At 38.4% G+C, this 21040-nt stretch overlaps 2 protein-coding genes across 10 annotated transcripts in view; one reads left to right on the plus strand and one right to left on the minus strand.

The window, feature by feature from the left end:
- CCDC150 (coiled-coil domain containing 150) overlaps window positions 1-15560 on the minus strand; it is a 127561-nt gene extending 112001 nt beyond the window's left edge. For 4 of the 6 annotated variants that reach the window (XM_023591725.3, XM_058300419.2, XM_058300418.2 and 1 more), the window contains exons 1-5: window positions 15353-15560; window positions 5958-6111; window positions 4641-4861; window positions 4341-4519; window positions 2724-2792 (exon numbers count right to left, since the gene is read on the minus strand). In XM_023591725.3, coding sequence (XP_023447493.2) covers window positions 2724-2792; window positions 4341-4519; window positions 4641-4861; window positions 5958-6111; window positions 15353-15410 — 681 coding nt within the window. In that variant the 5' untranslated portion in view covers window positions 15411-15560. Of the gene's footprint in view, window positions 1-2723; window positions 2793-3251; window positions 3422-4340; window positions 4520-4640; window positions 4862-5957; window positions 6112-15352 lie in introns of those variants that run through there. The other 2 variants (XM_058300422.1, XM_058300421.2) reach the window with 2 other exon arrangements.
- A 60-nt stretch (window positions 15561-15620) lies between these two features.
- HECW2 (HECT, C2 and WW domain containing E3 ubiquitin protein ligase 2) overlaps window positions 15621-21040 on the plus strand; it is a 469060-nt gene continuing 463640 nt past the window's right edge. For 2 of the 4 annotated variants that reach the window (XM_058300432.1, XM_058300430.1), the window contains exon 1: window positions 15658-16027. The gene's annotated coding sequence lies outside the window, so the exon portion shown is untranslated. Of the gene's footprint in view, window positions 16028-21040 lie in introns of all 4 variants that reach the window. The other 2 variants (XM_058300431.1, XM_058300434.1) reach the window with 2 other exon arrangements.

Here is a 21040-nt window from a genome sequence, read left to right on the forward strand (position 1 = left end):
CCAAAAATAAATTGCAAGCAGCACTTGAAAAGTACTTTACTATAAAGCACTCCCCCACTCCCACAAGGCCTTAAGAGAATAAATAGGGTAAAACTGCTCAAAGTACACTGTAGCAGTTCGATATTATTGATGAATTCCAAAAAGAAATACTGGATTATGATTGCAAAGTGGTCTTTTCCGCTGGGCATATCAGAATGCATTGGATTCAGAGGTTTTGCTTTTACTTGATTAAATAATGATTAAGGCTTTGATTGGGCCACATCAGTAGGATGTTGAGTCCCCCCCTTGGTACGCAGGGACTCACAGAGAAACTGCTCTGGAGAGAAGGGAGGTTAGAGTCTTAGCTGGAGCCCCGGGAAGTAAGCACACAGAGGAGTTTGGTATTGAGGAAAGAGAGAAAGTCCTGGGAAGAGAAACAAGCTGGCCAGCGGTGCTAAGCCAGAGAGGGGCAAGCCCCGGGAAGAGAGGAACCCAGAAAGTCTGAACCCTTAAAGACATCGGCAAGCCATCTTGCTCCAACATGGGGCAATAAACTTTGGTGAGAGGGATTACTTGTGCTTTATGGCCTGGTAACTGTAAGCTTCTACCCCAAATAAATACTCTTTATAAAAGTCAACTGATTTTTTTTTTCCTTTGGAACTTTTAAAAGTCAAGTTTATTAAGATATAATTTACATATAACAAAGTACAGTAGGATGAGTTTTGACAAATGCATAGTCCTGGTACCATCACAATCTCAAATATATAACCATCATCCCAATAAGTCCCAACAGGGCCTTCTGCAGTCAAACCCTCCACCACCCTGGCAAACAGTAAGTTATGTGTATTTTTCAGCAAAGTTTTAGTCATTTAATCAACACAAAATACATTGGAAAAAAAGGGACAATTATGATAAAGCAAATCTCAATATGTAGTATGCCAGTTTGTGACCTTCCCGCACAGCAATCACTGCGAGTGTTTAAGTCTTTCTTTTCATTTAGGTTTTCCCACTTCCTTGGTTATATCCAACAGCCAAGACTTTAAGCCATCTTCATCTCCTGAGTCTCCAAAAAGGCCACTTGAATACCAGAGACATTTTTGTAAAAACAAGACTTCTTGGGGCCTATGGCAGATGTGCTATAAATTGCACAACTCTTGCATAAAGGTTCTGGAAGCTGAGGAAACACTGCCCTACAAAGCAATGCTAGTCTTACAAAGCCCTCTAGACTTTAGGCACAGCAATCATCTAAAAATGTTAATTTTGCTAACTAAAATGACTAAAATGACAAATATAGGATTTGTTCTACTCTCTGCTGTTCATTATTTGAGCTCAAGTTAGTATAATAGCAAAATAAGTTTAGCAAACAAATCCCCCCCAAGATTTATATCCTACTGTATTTGAAATACTTTCTACTGCTACTTCCACAAAATATATCAGGCTATTCTAAGACTTTTAAAAAAATGAACACATTTACATTAAAGGGTAGCTTCAGGATCCCTTTGGCTGACTAATACATACACTGATAGGTACCTGAAGTTTCCGGAGAGTTTAGCTTCCCTTTCCATAACATAACAATGTTTACTTTAAAAGAGAAATCATTTTAAATATTTCGTAGCTACAAATTTGCTCTTCCCCAAAATTCAAAGCTAACATTCCAGGAAGATAAACTACATTTATTCTGTCTTTGTATAGTCCTCCCTGCTCCATATACCTTCAAATATCTATTTTACTAATACGGTTTTTCTAATAAAAGGACTAATAAGTCCTTGACAGAGGTCAATAAAAATTCAACATTTTACCACAGCATCAAGAATTAAGAATAAGATTTTCCCAATAAAAATATTAATAAACTAAGCTTATTATGAACTATCATGCATTTATCAGATATTACTGGGTACATAAGAGAATTTTCTAGATAACCTAATTTACCACCTGAAGCATCAAAGTAAAAAAAAAATTTTTTTTTCAGTTAGGCCAATAAAAAGAATTTATTGGGAAATGGGGGAAAAGAACAGAATTTTCTGAGAAATGGGAAAGATGGAAATAAGCACTGAGGTTTGATGTGGGCTCCTCTAGGCAGAGTATAAAAATAATTTTCTATGGAAATTTCCCTAAAAAGTATATCTACTTCTCTGTCTTCTATAATAGAATCTTTTAAATATAATTTGATCCTTTTCATTTGGATCAATGTCAATAAAGATTCTGTATGGGAATAAGGAGGGTTTCAGGCCATTTTTTAGGGTATATATAGTTAGAAATTCTTGTAACTTTTCTACTCTTTTCAAATGCAAATCTTTTTTATAACAGCTTTCACCAGCCATCTTCACAATTCCCAATCTGTTATCTACTAAAACTTAAGGTGAAGTGACAGGTTCAAGGCAAAATTAGATGATTAGGCTTATTAAGAGCTTTTACTTTTTAAAAGCCTTTGCATTAAGCTGGTTACATAACTCTAGGATATGGGAAACCACCTGAATTTTGTGATAACTATTTCTCTCCTTGATCAAAGAGCATTTATTTTTTATTTCCTGTTTTATGGCAGAACTGAGGCAAAAGGAAGTCTCAACGTCTTAAGGGAAGACACTGTCATGTGACTTTCATACAGAATATTTTAGAAAATCTTCCTACTACACAGTTGCATATTTTCTTCTTCAAATACTTTCTTTTTCATTCTCTTTCTACTTTCTTGACTTTCTCTCTGCAATTCCAATGTCATCTCTGCCCCCAGCATCTTTTTGTCTTACCTCCTGAATTTTAAGGTTCATTTTACGTTTTGTAGTCTTCAGTTCTTCCTCAATAATGGCTGCATTCTTCTAAAAATAAAAGGAGAAAAGGTTCTAAATCATGTAAAATGATAGGAAGAAAAATGCCTATTGGGATATCAATCCAATTTTAGATTTTTTTTTTTGTCAACCTATATACTATTTTGAATATAGTTATAAATCCTTCATATTATAAGTCTGAAGTAGTTAAGAGATATTTTAAAAGAAAGCTATTTTCTTACTTTTATCCATAAATTCTATAATTTCCATTTTAAATCATAAAATGTAATTAGTCACACCCAGCTCCTACATAAATTTAATAAACAGAGGAGATTTTGTGGATAATTGGTAGATCATTTCTCCTACAGGGTCTATTGGTATTTTCTTTTAAGAACTCTAATTCTTCTACCTTCAAATATTATGCATGCTTAGGAGTTAAGGATGAAAATACAGCTTTCACTATTTATTCTTTACTATACTTATTAACAGTATTACATTCTCAAGTAATACCTGTCCTATCTTCAGCCTGCTTGCAGTACCATATTCAAGCATATCTTCCTTCACAGAATGTTGCTCTTTCCTTTCAACATGCCACAACCCTTGGTTAGACTCATGCCTCAAATAATGCAATGGATGCCTAACTGTTTTCCATGCTTCCAATCTCTTCTCCCTATAATCAATATTCCATACTATTGCCAGAGTAGTTTTGTTTTCATTATTCTACTTCCTAATAAAAAATTTTGAATCCTTCTCCATAGGATCAAGCCTAACTACTAGCTATTCTTGATTTTGAGATCCTCTGTTATGTGATCCTTAAGTGATTTTCCACTCCCCCCCCCAACAAATCCTCACACCTATGAAGATAATTTATACATTTCCCCAACTGCACCCAGTGGAAAGATCTAGGTTCAAACCTAGTTTGCAAGAAGGCAGGCATGTGTGATCTCAGGTGACTTTTCTCTGGGTCCCAGTATCTCTACTGTTAAAAGGGTGACAATATCGTACCACACAGATATTTTCAAAGATAAAAAAATAACAAGTTGAATATCTATTATTCTGCCTGGTCCACAGAGGGAACCCAAAATTATTAGTAATCCTCCTTATTCTCTGCCTCTGTGCAACTACTCACAGCTGTGTGCATACCGAGACATGTCCTCGCCACTCAGCTCTGACATCTGAAAGTTTGGCTCAAGTACTATCTCTTTCTAATGCCTACCTAGATGAATCTATTCTAGATAGGAGATCTACACCCTCTCAACCCCACCTGAACATAAAGCACTTACTCTGCAATATTCCTTATTGCTCCATACTGTACTGTAACATTTTCTATACTATTATTTGTCATGCTATGCCTCACTCTCCCAAGTAGTGTATAAACTCTTTACAAGACCCCCAGAGTCACTTGTACAGGGTAACTGCTCTGTAAAGACTTGACCAACCACAGATGGCACACAGTGGTTTAGGTGTCAACGCAGATAAATTTCAAAAGCCAAGAATGCTCACATTAGTATCACCTATTTTTAAAAGTCAGTTTTATAGGTCTGTTGGCTCTTTCAGTTAACACCTAACCTTAGATTTTTTAGAACTCTAGACTCAAACCTTTGTCTCAGAGGCACTATCCAGAGTGGCAGTTAACCTTTGCACTTCATCTTGTGCCTTGTCTTCTTCCTCTTTTACATCTCTCAGTTGTTGCCGTAAATTCATCACTTCGAGATGCAACATCTTCAAGTCCTTGGAGTGCTCCTCCTGTATTATATTCAGCCGATCCTTCAGAAAAGCTACCAGACAGCACAGGAGGGATACCATGCAGTTGAAAGAGGGTCAGGAAAGGAAAAGAATCATAAACTCATCAAGTACCTATATAGGACCAAATTTCTGAGGATTCTCTTCTCTTTATACCTGTTTGGTGTGGATTCAAATCCTTTTCAGTTTGCAGACGGAAGATGTTCACCTTCAGGGACTGGATGAGGCTTTCCAAACGGCACATTCGATTCACCAGAAACTCACAGTTCTTCCATAAAATATCTGTTTTTCCTGAACAAATTACTTGATTCTGGATAGGACTGATTGGTTTCTGGCTTAAAGTGGCTTCTAAAGAGTTTGGAGTTTCCAACTGGCCTCTAGGCAAAGATCCCAATACAGCAATATTACGCAATGCAATGCATACAATGGTAATCCCAACCACTGAGTCAATGCAACATTTCTACTAAGAAAAAAATTAAATTCCTTCATTAACAAGCATCTATTCACCCCTCCAAATTTACATATAGAAATTTGGTAAAGAGGATGAGAAAAATGGGGGATGGCTAATGATCACTGACTTTTTATTGGTCTCTTATTGTAATCTGAAATTTCTGTAAATATTTTGTTTGTAAAAACAATAATACATAAAAGACATATTAAGTGCTAAATCTATAATGAATTAAAGTTGACATGGAAGCAATATATTCACTGTTTTAGAGAAATTTAAAATGAAGTCATAATAAATGTTCCTATTTTCTTGCCAACATGCTCACCATTTGTACCAAATTTAATCCTTAACTGCTGAAGAGTTATTCATTTCATGGGACTTATAATACCAACTATACTAATTCTATGTCTTTGTGAGAGGTATTCTGGAAATATATATGTAATTTTAGAGAAAATAACAGCAGTACACACCTAGATTCTTCAGTCAATTGATAATTCAAATTTTAATGGTAATAACTTCTTTAGCAGCACTAACAGTTTTTTTTTTAGTATCTTATTCTAAAGTATTAAATGTTTTAAGACTGAAGACGTCTTTTTAAAATTTACAGTAAATCTGAAAGAAGAAAATGAAATAAAATTAATGGCATAAATGAATATTTTAGGTTTCTCGCTTTGACTAATATCAAAGTCTATTTTTGGATTTTTAAAATGATAACCAATCATTTTCATGAAAAAATAAGTTTGTTTTGAATCAACTGTTGAAGGTGAGTAGAATATCAAAGTATGCCTATCTAATTAATGCCTTTAAATATCTGTTTAGGGGTATAATGGTCTAGTTCTATTATAGGATGACAACTTTATTTTGCAAACATTTTCTGATTAATGTTCAAATGGAGACTGTGGTTTCTCAATTCTTTTGTAAATACATATTTCCTTTCTCAAACCAGCTACATTGTGAAGTATTAATTAACAAGTGAAGCAAAATTCTTTAACATACAGAGATCTAGTTAATTTTTCATTTGTTACCTTTTTTCACCAAAGTCCAACATTATTAGGTCATCCCTCAGAGAATTGGTCTGTTCCTCAACTATTTTCATCCTTTTTTGAAGTACTGTGAATGTTTCAGAAGCTGTAGCATTGATGTGGGTTGGAGAGAGGACTGGTCTGGACATTGTTGTTTCTAAATGTACCAGAGATTAAAGTAAAAATGTTAGTGTGATAGGTTCTATTATTGTGCAACAAAATAGCTACTGCCTGTTGCTGTGGCAAAATTGTACATCTCTGTCCAGTTGAGCTCAGGGATGGCTATGTGTCCTACTTTGATCAATTAAATGTGGGTGGAAGGTTTAGAGCCAGCTTGTTCACCATCTCTCTGTTTTCCCTCAGTCATTAGATGGACAATGTCCCAGTTAGGGCCTGTTCCATGTGCCAGGGTTCCAGAATGAAGATAACAAACTATGGCCCATCCATGATACACAGTGTAAGTGAGCAATAAATCAGTGTTGTTGTATACTATTGAGATTGTTGGGTAGTTGGTTATTACATCAAGATCTAGTCTGTCCTATCTACTACAACAAATAATATACCAGGACCTATGACTTGGCTGAGGGAGTTATTATGGCTTTCATTACCAGCCATTTTCATTTTAATACTACTAACTTTCTGGGGGGAAAATGCTATATTTGGATCTCTGAGTTTTCATAAAATAAGTTATTTGCCAGTTATGTTTCTTACATTGAAGCAGTGATTTTCAGATATTTTTGCAACCGTTAACTTCATAGCAAAGCAAAGATCCTTCTACAGCTATTGATATCAAACTTCCAGACTCTTTTCTAAAAAACCCATGAGACTAAATGGAAATAATGAGACTACTCGTTCAGGATATTAGTGACAGAAGAAGAGGTATCTTATACACGGTGCTAATCTGTAAACAAATCGTTTCCAAAACTGACTGACAAGGTGGTTGGGGGAAATTTTAAGGAAATTTTTCTACAACTCCCTCCTGTACTTTACAGGTATTTTTACAGGAATCATACTATAAACCCTGACCATTGCTAGCAACAGTGTTTCTAGGGAAGTAGGCTCACAAAGGTCTAACTTGGGAAATTAGAAACACACCTTTCTCTCTCACTTGCTGTGTGATCAGAAATTGCCCTACCCCTCACCTTCCAGGCAGTGTAAACAGGGACCATCTCAGGTCCAAGTCACTGAAGGCAGTTCCTAAGGCCTAGGACAGAATTTCCAGAATTCTGGGACAGAAGTGTGAGGATGGAAGGCAGGATTTAAGGGACAAGAAGTGTGGTGGTAGGAAGCTGTGGAAAGGCCGAGCCTCTTGGCAATGTAACATTGCCACCCCCAGCTAGGCATTTCTTCATCCTGAAATAGCTCTCCAATAACCTTCTAGCTTCTCCTTACAGGCCCCAGAGAATGACTTTCTTATTTCCCACTTTCTACTTTATCATCTCAGTACTTCTGACCAGGATTTCTTTCCTTCTTCTCTGTGAAACTCGTTTTAGACAAAACACGCAATCTTTTTGCATTCTTTAAGACATTTTTTGCTAACAACCAGCTTAAGGACATGGAGTAAAGAAGTTCTGTTCTATTAATTCCCTTTCATGTTTTCAATTAGTTTCTGTAAGGAAAGACAAAGTCACATGTAGATATAAATGGGGTTTTTGGATACACAAAGATTTGAAGTAAGGTTCATCAACAGTTTTTGAGAAAAGTCAGATATGAAGATTCCTGGCAGGATCCAGAATGTTATGCCATGAATAAAAGAAGGAAGAGCCTCTGAGTAAAAGCCTAAGGCTGGTTTCTGCTACCCTAAAACTAGGGCTGGGGCTGAGTGAGCCACCAACAGTGTGGGGAGAAAATGGAGAAACATCACATGAGTTTACTCTCTGTTCCATTCCCTGTTGCTACTGTCCTGCTACTGCTGACCTTGAAATAAACCAGACCTGGGGTAGGGAGAAAAAGTAGGGAAAGGTAGTTAACGGGGCTTATGGCAGACACAGTTGACTCCTTTGTCCTCTCCCCCCAGAAGTAGTAAAGTCCACTGCCCTGCAACTGGCAACCCAACCCATATGACACATTCTGACCAGTGAGACTTTAGGCAGAAGTTTGCAAAGGGCTTCTGGGCAGGCTTTTGTTTTTCTGAAAAAAGGTCAGAAATGATGGCCTGTCTTTTCCTTCTCCCTTATAATGTGAGAGTTCTCTTTTAATCAGCCATGAAGTGGCTCACTCTTAAATATAAACAAAAAGTCAGGGATTCTCAGCATCTGGAAAACACAAGGAAAAGGCCAGAGAAGCTTATATTAACCTGACATTGTTTGGTGAAACTCTAACTAAGAAAAATAAACTTTTGTTTGTTTGGTTTTTGTTTTGGTTACTTTCTGTTACTTGCAACCAAAACATTCCTAACTGATACAAGATTTTCCCAGGCAATGGTTGGTGGAGAAACAAGCAGGAGGAGAAGGTACAGGAAATGAAAAGCAATGTCAGAGAGAAAGGGAGAGAGAGAAAAGGGGAGAGAAGAAGGAAGGAAGAAGGAAAAGAGAGACAATTTCTGTGCAACTAGTCAGGCCTAGGTAGCCAGTTATATTAATTTATATTATTATAGAAGCCAAGTAAGTACATGATTCAAATATAGCAAAAGTCTGTGTCTGGGGAAAAATGTAGGGAATGCAGTGCAAGCTTCCCCACATATTTTGAATGGGATGAATATTCTTACCTAAATGTTTTCATTTAATTGTTGAAAAGTCAGAGTTTTATTGGTACTTCCCTAAGGTTTCTACAATCTGTGTAAAATGCTTACATTTACTTTAGAGTATGTATACACATTCAGCCATAGAAACGAAATGGAAAACAACTTAAATTACTTCATTTGCTTAAAAGTAAAAAGTCTATGTTTAGATAGGAATATGACTTGCATCATCACTCCATTTCCTTATCCTGATCTATACTGGAGCTTCTCGGGCATTGGAGAGCAAAACTAAAGACTCAAACAAAAGTGAGGAACAAACTTTGCTTTTAGCCTCTGAGGGAGAGGATTGCTCTGGTAAGCAAAGAATTCACCCTAAGGTAGGAGAGATCAAGTTGCCTAGGACACTGATGAACTGTGGGCAGGGGATGAATCTTTTGAGTTAGATATATATTCCCTTAGTCAATCAGTGAAGAAATTGTTCAGTTCACCTAAGAAAAAGCTGATCCTTTCTTGAAAAGAACAAAGTTGTAAGGCTTATACTTCCTGATTTCAAAACTTAGTACAAAGCTACTTAATTAAGTCTGTGGCACCAGCAGAAGGACAGACATAGAGATCAATGGAATGGAATTGAGAGTCTAGAAATAAATCTTACAGCTATAGCCAACTGATTTTGACAAGTGTGCTGTGGCAGTTTGAAATTATTTTATGAATCCCAAAAAGAGAAAGATTACGTTTGTAAACGAATCTATTCCTCTGGGTGGGATATCCTTTGATTTCATTAAATTCAGTTGAGGGGACTTTGATGAGATCACCTGTAGGCTTTTTATTGGACTCTGTTAGTAAGGTATGACTCAGGTTGAGTGCCCACCTGCTTGCTCGGTCTGATATAAATGGACTCACACAGCTGGACAGAGGAAAAAGTGAACTGCCATGTGAGAGAAAACACTCCAGTTTTCCCACAGCTGAGTGGCAAGGACAGAAGCCCTAGGAGACAAGCCCTATGCCAGGAGAGAGAGGACTATAGAGATGGGCCCCTGGAGCAGCTCAACAGGAGACGGTGAGCCCAGAGGGCAAGGTTGAAATTACAACAGAGACTGGTGGCCATCTTGCTTCACCTTGTGGCAATACACCAAGATCAAAAGTAGCTGACTTTGGGGAGGAATCATCTCTGATGGTGCCTCAGTTTGGACTTTCACAGCCTTGGAACTGTAAGCTTTTATCCCAAATAAATCGCCTGTATAAAAGTCAACCATGACCGTTTGAGATTATTTATGAATCCCAAAAAGAGAAAGTGTATGCTTATAAACTAAACTATTTTTTGGGGGGTGTGATACCCTTTAATTATATTGAATTCAGTTGAGGGGCCCTTGATTAAATTACCTATTAAGATCAGGGCTTTGAATCCATCATGTCAGTAAAGCGTGACTCCCCTTCCACTTGGGAGGACCCCTGATGTAAACCGACACTCATTCAAGAAGACACATGGGAAGAGAGAGCTCTGTTATGTTTGATCCTGGGGCTCTGGGGCCCCAAGGAGAAACGAGCCATTGCCTGATAGTCTGCAGCTGAGAAAGAGGAAGCCCTGAGAGACAAGCCCTATGCCAGCCTACAGCTGTGACTGGGAAGATTCTGGGTCCATGGAGCCTCAAGAGGAAGAGGAAGCCCAGGAAGGAGAGGCCAGGCAGAGATCAGTGACCATCTTGCTTCAACATGTGGCAAACTTCCCCCCAGCGTGGGACATGACACCCGGGGATGAGCCTCCCTGGCACCGAGGGACCACTATCAACTACCAACTGATGATGCAACTGGAAAATGACCTTATATGGAAGGTTCAATGCGGATCAGCAGAATATCCCTGTCTACATAAAATAACATGACTTTAAAATGCTGTTTGACCTAATGTAAGGGGGAAATGGAAAGGAGAAATGAGTTTATATGGCTACGAGTCTCTAAAAAAGAGTCTGGAGGCTGTCAGAAGGATTGCCCTTGTGCACAGCTGGGCAGAGTCTGGGAGACAGATAGGGCAGATACAACCCCCAGGTATTGGTTCCTTTGAGGGCTAAAGAGACCCATGGGAGTTATGGTCATGGCCGATGGGGTTAACTACCAGGTCAGATGGCCCCTCTTTGGAAATGGTGTTTATGGGTGATGAATCTGGACTCAGATGGGATCTCTCTTCATAAGACTTTCATGCTAATGTGCTGGAGGTGCAGTTAGTGTTGGGGTTTAAGATATATTTAGGGGATTTGAATCTCTGGACTGACAATGTGATAGCCAGGTCCTGAGCCTCAACAGACTCCAACACCTACAATCTGATTCATTGGACTCACCACACTCAGCTAAGATGGAGTTGAAGAAGGACAACCACCACACCATGGAGCCTAGAGTGATTACAACTGAAAGTGGGAGGATTGCATCCAGCATCCAGGTGGAATCTGAGCCTCCTCTTGACATAGAGGTGCAATGGACACAACCAATCCAATGTCCACATAGAAAAGGTGGCATTGGATTGGGAAAAGTGGACATGGTGGCTGATGGGTATGGGGAAAGGCAGGAAGAGATGAGAGGGTGGAGGCGTCTTTGGGACATGGAGCTGCCCTGGATGGTGCTTCAGGGGCAATCACCGGACATTGTAAATCCTCACAGGGCCCACTGGATGGAATGGGGGAGAGTATGGGCCATGATGTGGACCATTGACCATGAGGTGCAGAGGTGCCCAAAGATGTACTTACCAAATGCAATGGATGTGTCATGATGATGGGAATGAGTGTTGCTGGGTGGGGGGAGAGGTGGGGTGGGGGTGGTGGGGTTGAATGGGACCTCATATATATATATTTTTTTAATGTAATATTATTACAAAGTCAATTAAAAAAAATAAAAATAAATAAAAATAAAAAAACCACGTGGCAAATGACTTTGGTGAGAAAGCAACCCTGAGTTGGACTTTTTATGGCTTTGTAACTGTAAGCTCTTATCCCAAATATAAACCCTTTATAAAAGCCAACAGATTTCTGGTACTTTGCCTCTGCACCCTATTTGGCAAACTAATACACCAACATATTTTCTGGTACTTTACATCGGCAGCCCTAGGCAAATGAATACAGGTACCAAGACCATTCAATCGGGGAAAGAATTGTCTTGTCAATAAATGGTACTCAGGCAAGTGGATGTGCACATGCAAAAGAATGAAGGTGAACCCCTAGCTAATACCAAATATAAAAATTAACTCAAAATGGATTAATGACTTAAATATAAGAGCTAGAACTATAAAACACTTAGAAAATATTCATGACCTTGACTTGGGCAATGAATTCTTAGATGTTACACCAAAAGCACAAGTAACAAAAGGAAAAAATACATAAACTGTACTTCATCAAAATTAAAACTTTTGTGCATCAAAGGACACTATTAAGAAGTGAAAGATAACCAATTGAACAGGTGAAAATAGTTGCAAATCATATATCTGATAATGATCTTGTATGTAGAATATATAAAGAATTCCTAAAGCTCAATAACAAAAAGACAATACAGTTAAAAAAATGGTCAAAATACCTGAATAGTATCTCTCCAAATAATATCGTTAGTCATTATGTAAACGCAAATTAAAACCACAATGAGGTACCATTTCATACCCACCAGAATGGCTAGGATCAAAAAACACAAATGTCAAGTGTTGGTGAGGATGTGGAGAAAATGGAACCTTCATACCTGGCTGGTGGGAATATAAAAATGGTACAGCCATTGTGGAAAAGAGTTTGGCAGTTCCTCAAAATGTTAAACATAGAATTATCATATGATACAGCAATTCTACTCCTAGGTATATATCCCAAAGGACAGAAAACAGACACTTAACCAAGTATATGCATATGTATGTTCATAATAGCACTATTCACAATAGTCAAAGGTAGAAAGAGCCCAAATTTCCATCAAAAGATAAACTGTGGTATATATATACAATGGAATATTGTTCAGCCATAAAAAAGGCATGCTCTAAGGATGAACCTTGAAATCTTTGTACTAACTGAAAAGAGTCAGACACAAAAGTCACTTAAATTCCATTTATATGAAACATCCAGAATATAAATCTATAAAGACAAGGCAGAATGCAAGGGCAAGGTAGAAGGTGCAACGGGGAGCAAACTGCTTAATGGGCATGAGAGTTCACTTAGGGGTGATGAAAATGTTTAGAAAGTAGACAGAGGTGGTGGTTACACAACATTGTGAATGTACTAAATGCTACTGAATTGCCACTTTCAGGTAAATTTCACCTCGGTTTGAAAAAAATAGGTCTCAGGGTTGACTAAAACCAACCTTCCCACCTATCCCCCATGGGGAAAAAAACCAACAATGCCAAGGTCAGGAGTCTCTGGAAGAAAGGGAGATGAAAGTGATGCCATTCAGACCACCAGGTCTGAATAGCAAGAGTTAAGACAGCCTTAATAAGGTACCAGGGAGAGTCCCTGAGATACCTGGGGGCCTGTTAAAGGAAGAGTGAGGTAAGGATGGAATTAATGTGAACCTGTTGACTTGGGGCTTAGAATCAGAGAGAGATTCTTGTTTTTCACTGAATTGAAAACAAGAAGAGTCAATGAATGCATCTATGAACCCAAGTCCTCACACTTGATAATAACAATAATTAAAATACTAAGATATAGCTTTTTAAAATAAAGTTCATTCTCAACTACTTTCCATAAGTATATCATCAAACTAATGCAATTCTTTCCCTATGTTGAAGGAATATATTTCTAAAATGCTCCTAGGCAGGTTACCTTACTGAAAGCATGACATGAATAAGACCAATTTTATCAGTACAAGTTATGTGACTTTGAAAAGGGACTTGCTTCTATGGACACAGGCTCTACTCTCATACCTGGCAATAGCTACAATGAAATGCTGTTGGTTCCAAAACAGCAGACCAGGAACTCAGCACTGGAAAAATGATTAGTTATTAACACTGTCTTCAGTCATTCACTCATTCACCCAACAAATATTTCTGAATGCCTACTTTGTGCCAGATGCTCTTCTAGGCATTGGGGAATACAACAATAACCAAAACAGACAAAAGTCCCTGCCATCACGCAGCTTACATTCCATTTGAGGAGGACAATATACACAGTTTATTTATTGGTGCAAGTGCAATTGAGATAAAATAATGAAAGAGCATGGATGGAGGCTGCAGTGCAGGCTTTGATTTTAAATAGAGTGGTCAGAGAAGACTTCACTGAGACGGTATTTCAGCAAAGACCTGTGAAGGATATGCAAGAGTGAGCCATGTGGATATCTGGGGGCAGAGAAATCCAGAAGGAATGAACAGCAAGTGCAGAAGTTCCGTTCCAAGTCAGAAAAATGCCTGATGGGTCCATGAAGGAAGTAAGGAAGTCAGTTTGACTGGAGAGGAATGAGTGAGGAGAGAACTGTAGGAGAGGAGGAGATCAGAGAGTAATAACAGGACCAGATGACACATCGCATAGGGCCCTGAAGGCCACTGTAAAGATTTGGCTTTTCCTCTGTTACCGGTTGGAATTGGAGGGTTTTGAGCTGAGGAGTACTATGATCTAATATATGTTTTAACAGGATCACCCTGGCTGCTCTTCCAGAAGGCAGAGAGACAAAAACAGGAGTAGGAAGACCAGTGGGGAGGTTGCTATTCTATTCCAGGCAGGAACAAGGCTGCTGGCTAGGACCAGGATGATAGCGCTGGAAACAGTAAGAAGTGTCCGAGTACAGAGCTAAAGGTAGAAGTGAAAGGATCTGCTGATGGACTATATCTGAAATACGAGAGAAAAGAAGCAACCGAGGTTACTTCAAGGTTTTTGGCCTAAGCAATTGGAAGGATGGTACTGCCATTAATTGAGATGATGGAAGCCGGTTAAGAAGAAACCAGTTTTGGGGGAAGATGGAGTTGCTTTCAAATGTTTAGGAAAGGAAAGATGTCCAATAGATGGCTGGATTTGTAGCTCTGGAGTTCAGGAGAGTGATCTAGACTGAAGATATAGAATTTGAAGTTATCAGTAAATACCTGGCTCGTAAAGGTACAAGAACATAAAAAGGATTTTAAAGGACCCAGTCCTGGGTGCTCCAAGATTAAGAAGTCAGGGATGTAACAAGTGTGCGGGTGTTGAAGACAGATTAATATGGGCTTCCCTAAAGTAGGGTTAGACTCTTGATCCTTTTATTAACTCAGGGCCTAGCACAGTGCCTGGGTCATTATGCGTAACAAATAAATGTCAATGTTGGATGGAAAAAAAAAAGAACAGGGAGATAATTTAACAAAAATGTAGATATTAACTCTGTCCTAGCACAAGTGTTAGGTACTGGAGAAACAGCAATGAATGAATGCAAGTTCTTGAACCAACATTCTAGAAGCAGATCAGAAAGGAGGTAACTCGTGACCAGAATTAAACAACATTAATGTTGAAATGGCCTTCTCGAGAATCTGTATCCGAACATATAAAGAAACGTGATGCTAGGGCTATCCTCCTTCCCCCAGTTGAAGTCAGTCCTATGCAAACTTCCCTCCTAAAGGGTATTCACCAGAATCGAGGGTAGAAGCGTCATAAATTAGGATCCTAGATTCAGGGGAGCGAGAAAAGACGCCGTTAAAGGAGAAAAGGGGCGGTAAGGAGGGGCGATGGTGGCTTTATCTGAGTCGCTGACTCTCCCTCATGGACCCTGCGTATCGGACCCGGGTTTCCCCAACCCGGACCGGGAGCCTCACCCCACAGTCCATCTGTCCGCCTGCAGCTCTGTCCCGCAGCAGGCCCGCCGGTTTCCATGGAACTAAGAAAGCGCTTTAAACCAACCCGCTCCCGGGCGCAGTACGTCCGGTTTGCAGGCGCACCCGTGGCAGGGCATGCCGGGAACTGCAGTTTTCCATGCCCGGGACGGCCCTCCGCCCCGGGCGGGACCCAGGCCGGAATCCGGGCGCACGCAAGGAACGCGCTCTCCCGTGACCCGGATGACGACAAGGCTCCATTGTGCTCGCTAGCAGGGCACGCCGGGATATGTAGTTTCCTCTCACTCACCTTCCGGGGGTCCTGTCCTGTCCGCTTCGCAGAGTTAGGTTTTTGGTCTTGGTCAGCATGGGGCTTTTGGGTAGTTTGGGCAGGCATATGCTCTGCAGACGAGAGTCAGAGATTAGAAAAACGTTTTTAGTTGTGGGAAGACTAAAGTAACAGGTAATACTTGAACGATAGGAAAATAACAGACTTTGATAATGAGCATAAAAAATGGTAAAAAATCGGAAGCTCAAACGTTCTTTAACGTTAAGGGATAAACAAAACTCCTCTTCATTCTCGTCCATGACGGCCAGACGGAGAATAAAACACATGGAATCTGCTTCCTTATCTTTTCACTATTCAGCATAAATTATTATTTTTTGCCTCATCGACAGGTAAGTGAACAGATATTTCTAAATCTGACTTAAGTAGTTAAGAAATGAGAAAGATCACTGAAAATAATAAAACTGCAGCTTTCTAAAAATTGTTTTTAAAATTCGTGTATGTATTATTGACACTTGAAAAAAGAAAGAATACTTCTGTGGTGAAAAGACAAGGCGGCTTTACATTACAGTAGCTGTGCAGAACAACGTTATCACCTCTAGGGCAATTAATGCATTTCTCCTGTCTGCCTGAAGGCACAGCTGAGAATTTCAGCCCTCTAATACATGCAGTCAGATCCGAGATGAGTTCTCTTTTACTTAGCAAGTGCCTGACTGAATTGATCTGGCTTTTCTGGTTCTCATAGTTGAGCTTCCACATGAGATGGAGAGAAATACCCATCAACCCACAGCTGTGAGGCATACTTACCAAACTGTCAGCCGACCCCGTGAAAGAAATGGGAACAACAAACATTATTAGGGTGAGAGGACCAAACAAAGCTTTTAATATGAAAAGTGGAAATGTATTTTAGAGTGACAATGCAAAGAGCCCATGATTCTCTCAGTATATACATTTTCTCTGTGGAATTAGAGTAAGGGATACATGTAGGCAGTCCACAGATTATCACCATGCTTCAATGTACTGACAGTTTTTGCCTTCTCAAATCTCCATATTAAGTAGCAGTCCGGGAGCCAAACTGGTTAAATTTAGTGTTTTTCATTTCTTTCCTGCTGTGCACCATCTGGCAAAACATCTAAGAACTTAAGTCAAGCAATTTCAAAGTTAGATAAAAGAACATGAAATCTTCACTAAACGAATTCATCCACTAGAGAGCTAGACTCTGGATACCTGAGAATTCATTATATTAAAAGTCAATTTTTGTTATTTTAAGTTCCTGGACATATTACATTTTTTCCCTTATTTCACGCTTGACTTTCAACTGATAAATAGTTTTCAAACTTGCTGATCTCACTCATAAAACAAGGTCTTTTCAGTCATGGAAATTCTAGAGATTCCACGTGAACCACATCTTCTCTCACCACGGTAGAATAGCCTCCTAACTGGTTTTCCTACCCCCTTCCCAATGCATCCTTCATACAGCTACTAGGATGATCTTTATAGGAAGCAAGTCTGATTATATCTGCCCCAGCTTTCAGTAGTTCTTCACTGAACTGAAGTTCTACATTGAATAGAATTTAGACCAAACTGCTAAAACCACCACCACCACCACCAAACTGCTAAATAGCTTCAGGCCAATCTGCCAAACTCATCTGCCCCAAATCCCTAATGGCCCAGGAATTCCAGTCTACTGGCATGCTTCTGTGCTTGCAAGTGCTTCAGCCTCTGCCTGGCACGAGCTTCCTCTTGTCAGTCTGGTGAACTGAACAGAAACTTAACCTCTTCTATGAAGTTATTCTATTCCCTTCCGCCCCACTTAGTACATTCCATTGTAATTGTTAGCATGTCTGTCTCCTCTTAATAAAACTGTAAGCTATTTGATGGTAGAGTTTTTGTGCTTTCTATTTATTTTGGTCATTTATTTCCAAGACCAAAGACAATGTCTGGCACACAATAGGGGCCTGGTAAATAAGTAAACTAATGAATACATTTCAAATGCTTTTTCTGTTCAGAGGCAGGTGTCTCAATCTTGGCTATTTATATATTCTATTTGTAGGGCAGGAAAAGACATTCTGCTTTTTTCCAGGGCTAACTGTGACAACATTACCTGCAACCACTTTCCTTTTGGAGTTGGAAATGTATTCTATGAATAATGAAATGCAAACACACAGAAATAAAAAGTTTTCGTATATTTTTTTGAGAGAATGGGAGAATCAGAATGGCAGATTCACTAATTAGTTCCTCCCTTTATTTGGGTAACCCAGATTTTTGTTAAATTATTTGCTGTGGTTTAAATTTTAGGATTTGGAGGAGTCTTTGAACTGTTTAACAAACTGCTGAATCAGCCCAGGGCTGCCAAGATCTGTTAGTTGAATCAGCCAGGGGGTCTCATTGTTCCCCCTTCTATTTAATGAAGCTAAAAGTGTTTTTTTCCCTACATATTGCCAGTTTGAACCCCTAAATCCTCATTCAATATATTTCTAGTAATCACAGGAATTATGAAAAATATTGATTTATAGTGAACTCTATAGGCTGTGTGAGCCAATACATTAACACAGTTTTAACTGGTGAGATGAATATCTTCTTTCAGTCCTGGCTGTGATCTCTAAAACCAGATATTGCCATGTAAGCAGGTTTATTGAGATGTAACTCACATACCATACATTCTTCTATTTAAATATACTCTTCAATGGACTTTTAGTGCATTCACAGAATTGTGTAACCATCACCACTATTTAAGTACAGAACATTTTCATTGCCCCACCAAGAAGACAGAATACTTTAGCTATCATTCCTAATTTTCCCCTCCCATCACCTGCCCTAAGCAATTGCTAATCTACTTTCTTTTATTTATTTATTTATTTATTTTTGCGGTATTGGGTGTTGAACCTGGGCCCTCATTTATGGGAAGGCAGCACTCAACCACTGAGCCGCATCAGCTTCCCTGAATTGGTTTTTTTTCATTTGCTTTGCTTGTTGTTGTTTTAAGGAGGCACTGGGAACCAAACCCAGGACCTGCTTGTTGTTTTTTTAAGGTGGCACTGGGAACCAAACCCAGGGCCTCCCATGTGGGAGGTGGGTGCTCAACCTCTTGAGCCACATCTGCTCCTGCTAATCTACTTTCTATCTCTGAAGATTTGCCTATTTTTGGATTTCATATAATTAGTATCATATGATATGGGGTCTTTTGTTACTGGCTTATTTCACTAATGTTTGTTCATGTTGTAGGGGTATTAGTACTTCATTCCTTTTTATGACAGAATAATATTTCCCATTATGGAGATATCACATTTTATTTTTCTCTTCATCAGTTAATGGACACTTGAACAGTTTCCACCTTTCAGCTGTTGTGAATAGTGCTGCTATGAATATTCGCATACAAGTTTCTATGTGGCCATATATTTTTTCATTCTCTTGGGTATGTGCCTGGAAGTGGATTGCTGAATCAAATGATAACTCAGTGTTTAACTTTGTAAGGAACTGCTAGACTCTTTTCAAAATGATTCACCATTTTACATTCCCATCAGCAAAATATGAGCATTCTAATTACTCCACATCCTTATTATCCCTTGTTATTTGTTTTTTAAAAATTTTAGTCATTCTAGTGGATATGAAGTGGTATCTCATGGGTTTGATTTGTATTTCCCTAATGACTAACAGTGTTAAACATGTTTTTTCATATGCTTCTTGGTCATTTGTATATCTTCTTTGGAGAAATGTCCGTTCAGATCCTTTGCCCATTTTTATTTCTTTTGATTATTGAGTTGCAAAAGCTCTTTATGTAATCTAGATAGAAGTCTCTTAGAAACATGTCAGATATATGATTTGAATTTTCTTTCTTGTTGGCTTGTCTTTTCATTTGTTTGATAGTGTCCTTTGAAGTACAAAGTTTTTATTTGTGCTTTTGGTGTTATATCTAAGATACATCATTGCCAAATCCAGATCATGAAGATTAATCCCTAAATTTTCTTCTAAAAGTTTTATAGTTTTAGCTGATAAGTTTAGGTCTTTGATCTATTTTGAGTTAATTTTTGTGTATGATGTGTGTTACGGATCCAACTTCCTTCTTTTGCAATTGTCCTAGCACCACTTTCCCCATTGAATGGTTTTAGTATCCTAATTGAAAATTATTTCTGCACTCTCAATTTTATTCCATTAATCTATATGCCTGTCCTGTGTGAGTACCACACTGTCTGATTACTGTCATGTTTTTTCAAGATTGTTTAGGCTATTCTGATTCCCTTGAGTTTCTGTATGAATTTCAGGGTCAGCTTGTCAATTTCTAAAAAGAAGCCACCTGGGATTCTGATATGAATTGTGTTCAATATATAGATTAATTTGGGGAGTATTAGTAATATTATGTCTTCCCACCCAAGAATATGGAATATCTTCCCATTTACTTAACATCTTTTATTTCATTCACTGATGTTTCATAGTAGTTTGTGTGCATGCCTTGTATTTCTTTTATTAAATTTATTCCTAGGTATTTTATTCTTTGTGATGGTCTTGTAAATCAATGCATTTTCTTATTTTCACTTTTGGATTAGTCATTGCAAGTATGTCAAAATACAGTTAGTTTTCATATATTAATGTTGTATCCAGCAACTTTGCTGAACTTATTAGTTCGAACATATTTTTAATGGAGTTCTTAGACTTTTCTATTGATGAAATGTTATCTGCAAATAGAGATAGTTTTACCTCTTCCTTTCTATTCTGGATTTTATTTCTTTTTCTTGCCAAATTTCCCTGGTTAGAAGTCCAGTAAAATTTTGAATAGATACGGTGAAAGCAAGCCCCTTGTCTTATTTCTGATCTTAGGGGAAAAGCATCTCGTCTTTCACCATTAAGTATGATGTTAGCTGTGAATTTATTTTATAGATGCCCAGATATTCTGAAACAGTAACCGTAATGGGTTCTGTCATTTACTGAACACTTACTATGAACTGGGTGTTTTACATATGTAGTCTCAAATAGTCTTGACAGCAATATTAAGATGTAGTAGTTATGGTCCCATTTTAAAGATAAGGCAACTGAGGTTTAGGGAAGTTAAGTAATTTGCCTAAGACCACACAGCTAATAAATAACAGGATTGGGATTTGAAATAAGGACTATCTGGCTTCATAGTCAAGCTTTTAATTAGTTTCCATCTTCTCCCTATTCTCTACTCACCTCCCCCCTTTTAAATTGTGGAAACATATATGCAACATAAAATTTCCCATCTCAACTATTCACACGCACACAATTCAGTAGTAATATAACATTCTCAATGTTATATTATCCTTAGCACCATCCATTACCGAACTTTTCCATCATACCAAGCAGAAATCCTGGATCCATTATGTGTTAAAATTTCCCCTACCCCTGCCCTTGGTAACCTGTACATAACTTTCTGTCTCTATAAATTTTTA

The sequence above is a fragment of the Dasypus novemcinctus genome, chromosome 7 (genome assembly GCF_030445035.2).
Source record: "Dasypus novemcinctus isolate mDasNov1 chromosome 7, mDasNov1.1.hap2, whole genome shotgun sequence".
In the NCBI taxonomy this organism is placed as follows: domain Eukaryota; kingdom Metazoa; phylum Chordata; class Mammalia; order Cingulata; family Dasypodidae; genus Dasypus; species Dasypus novemcinctus.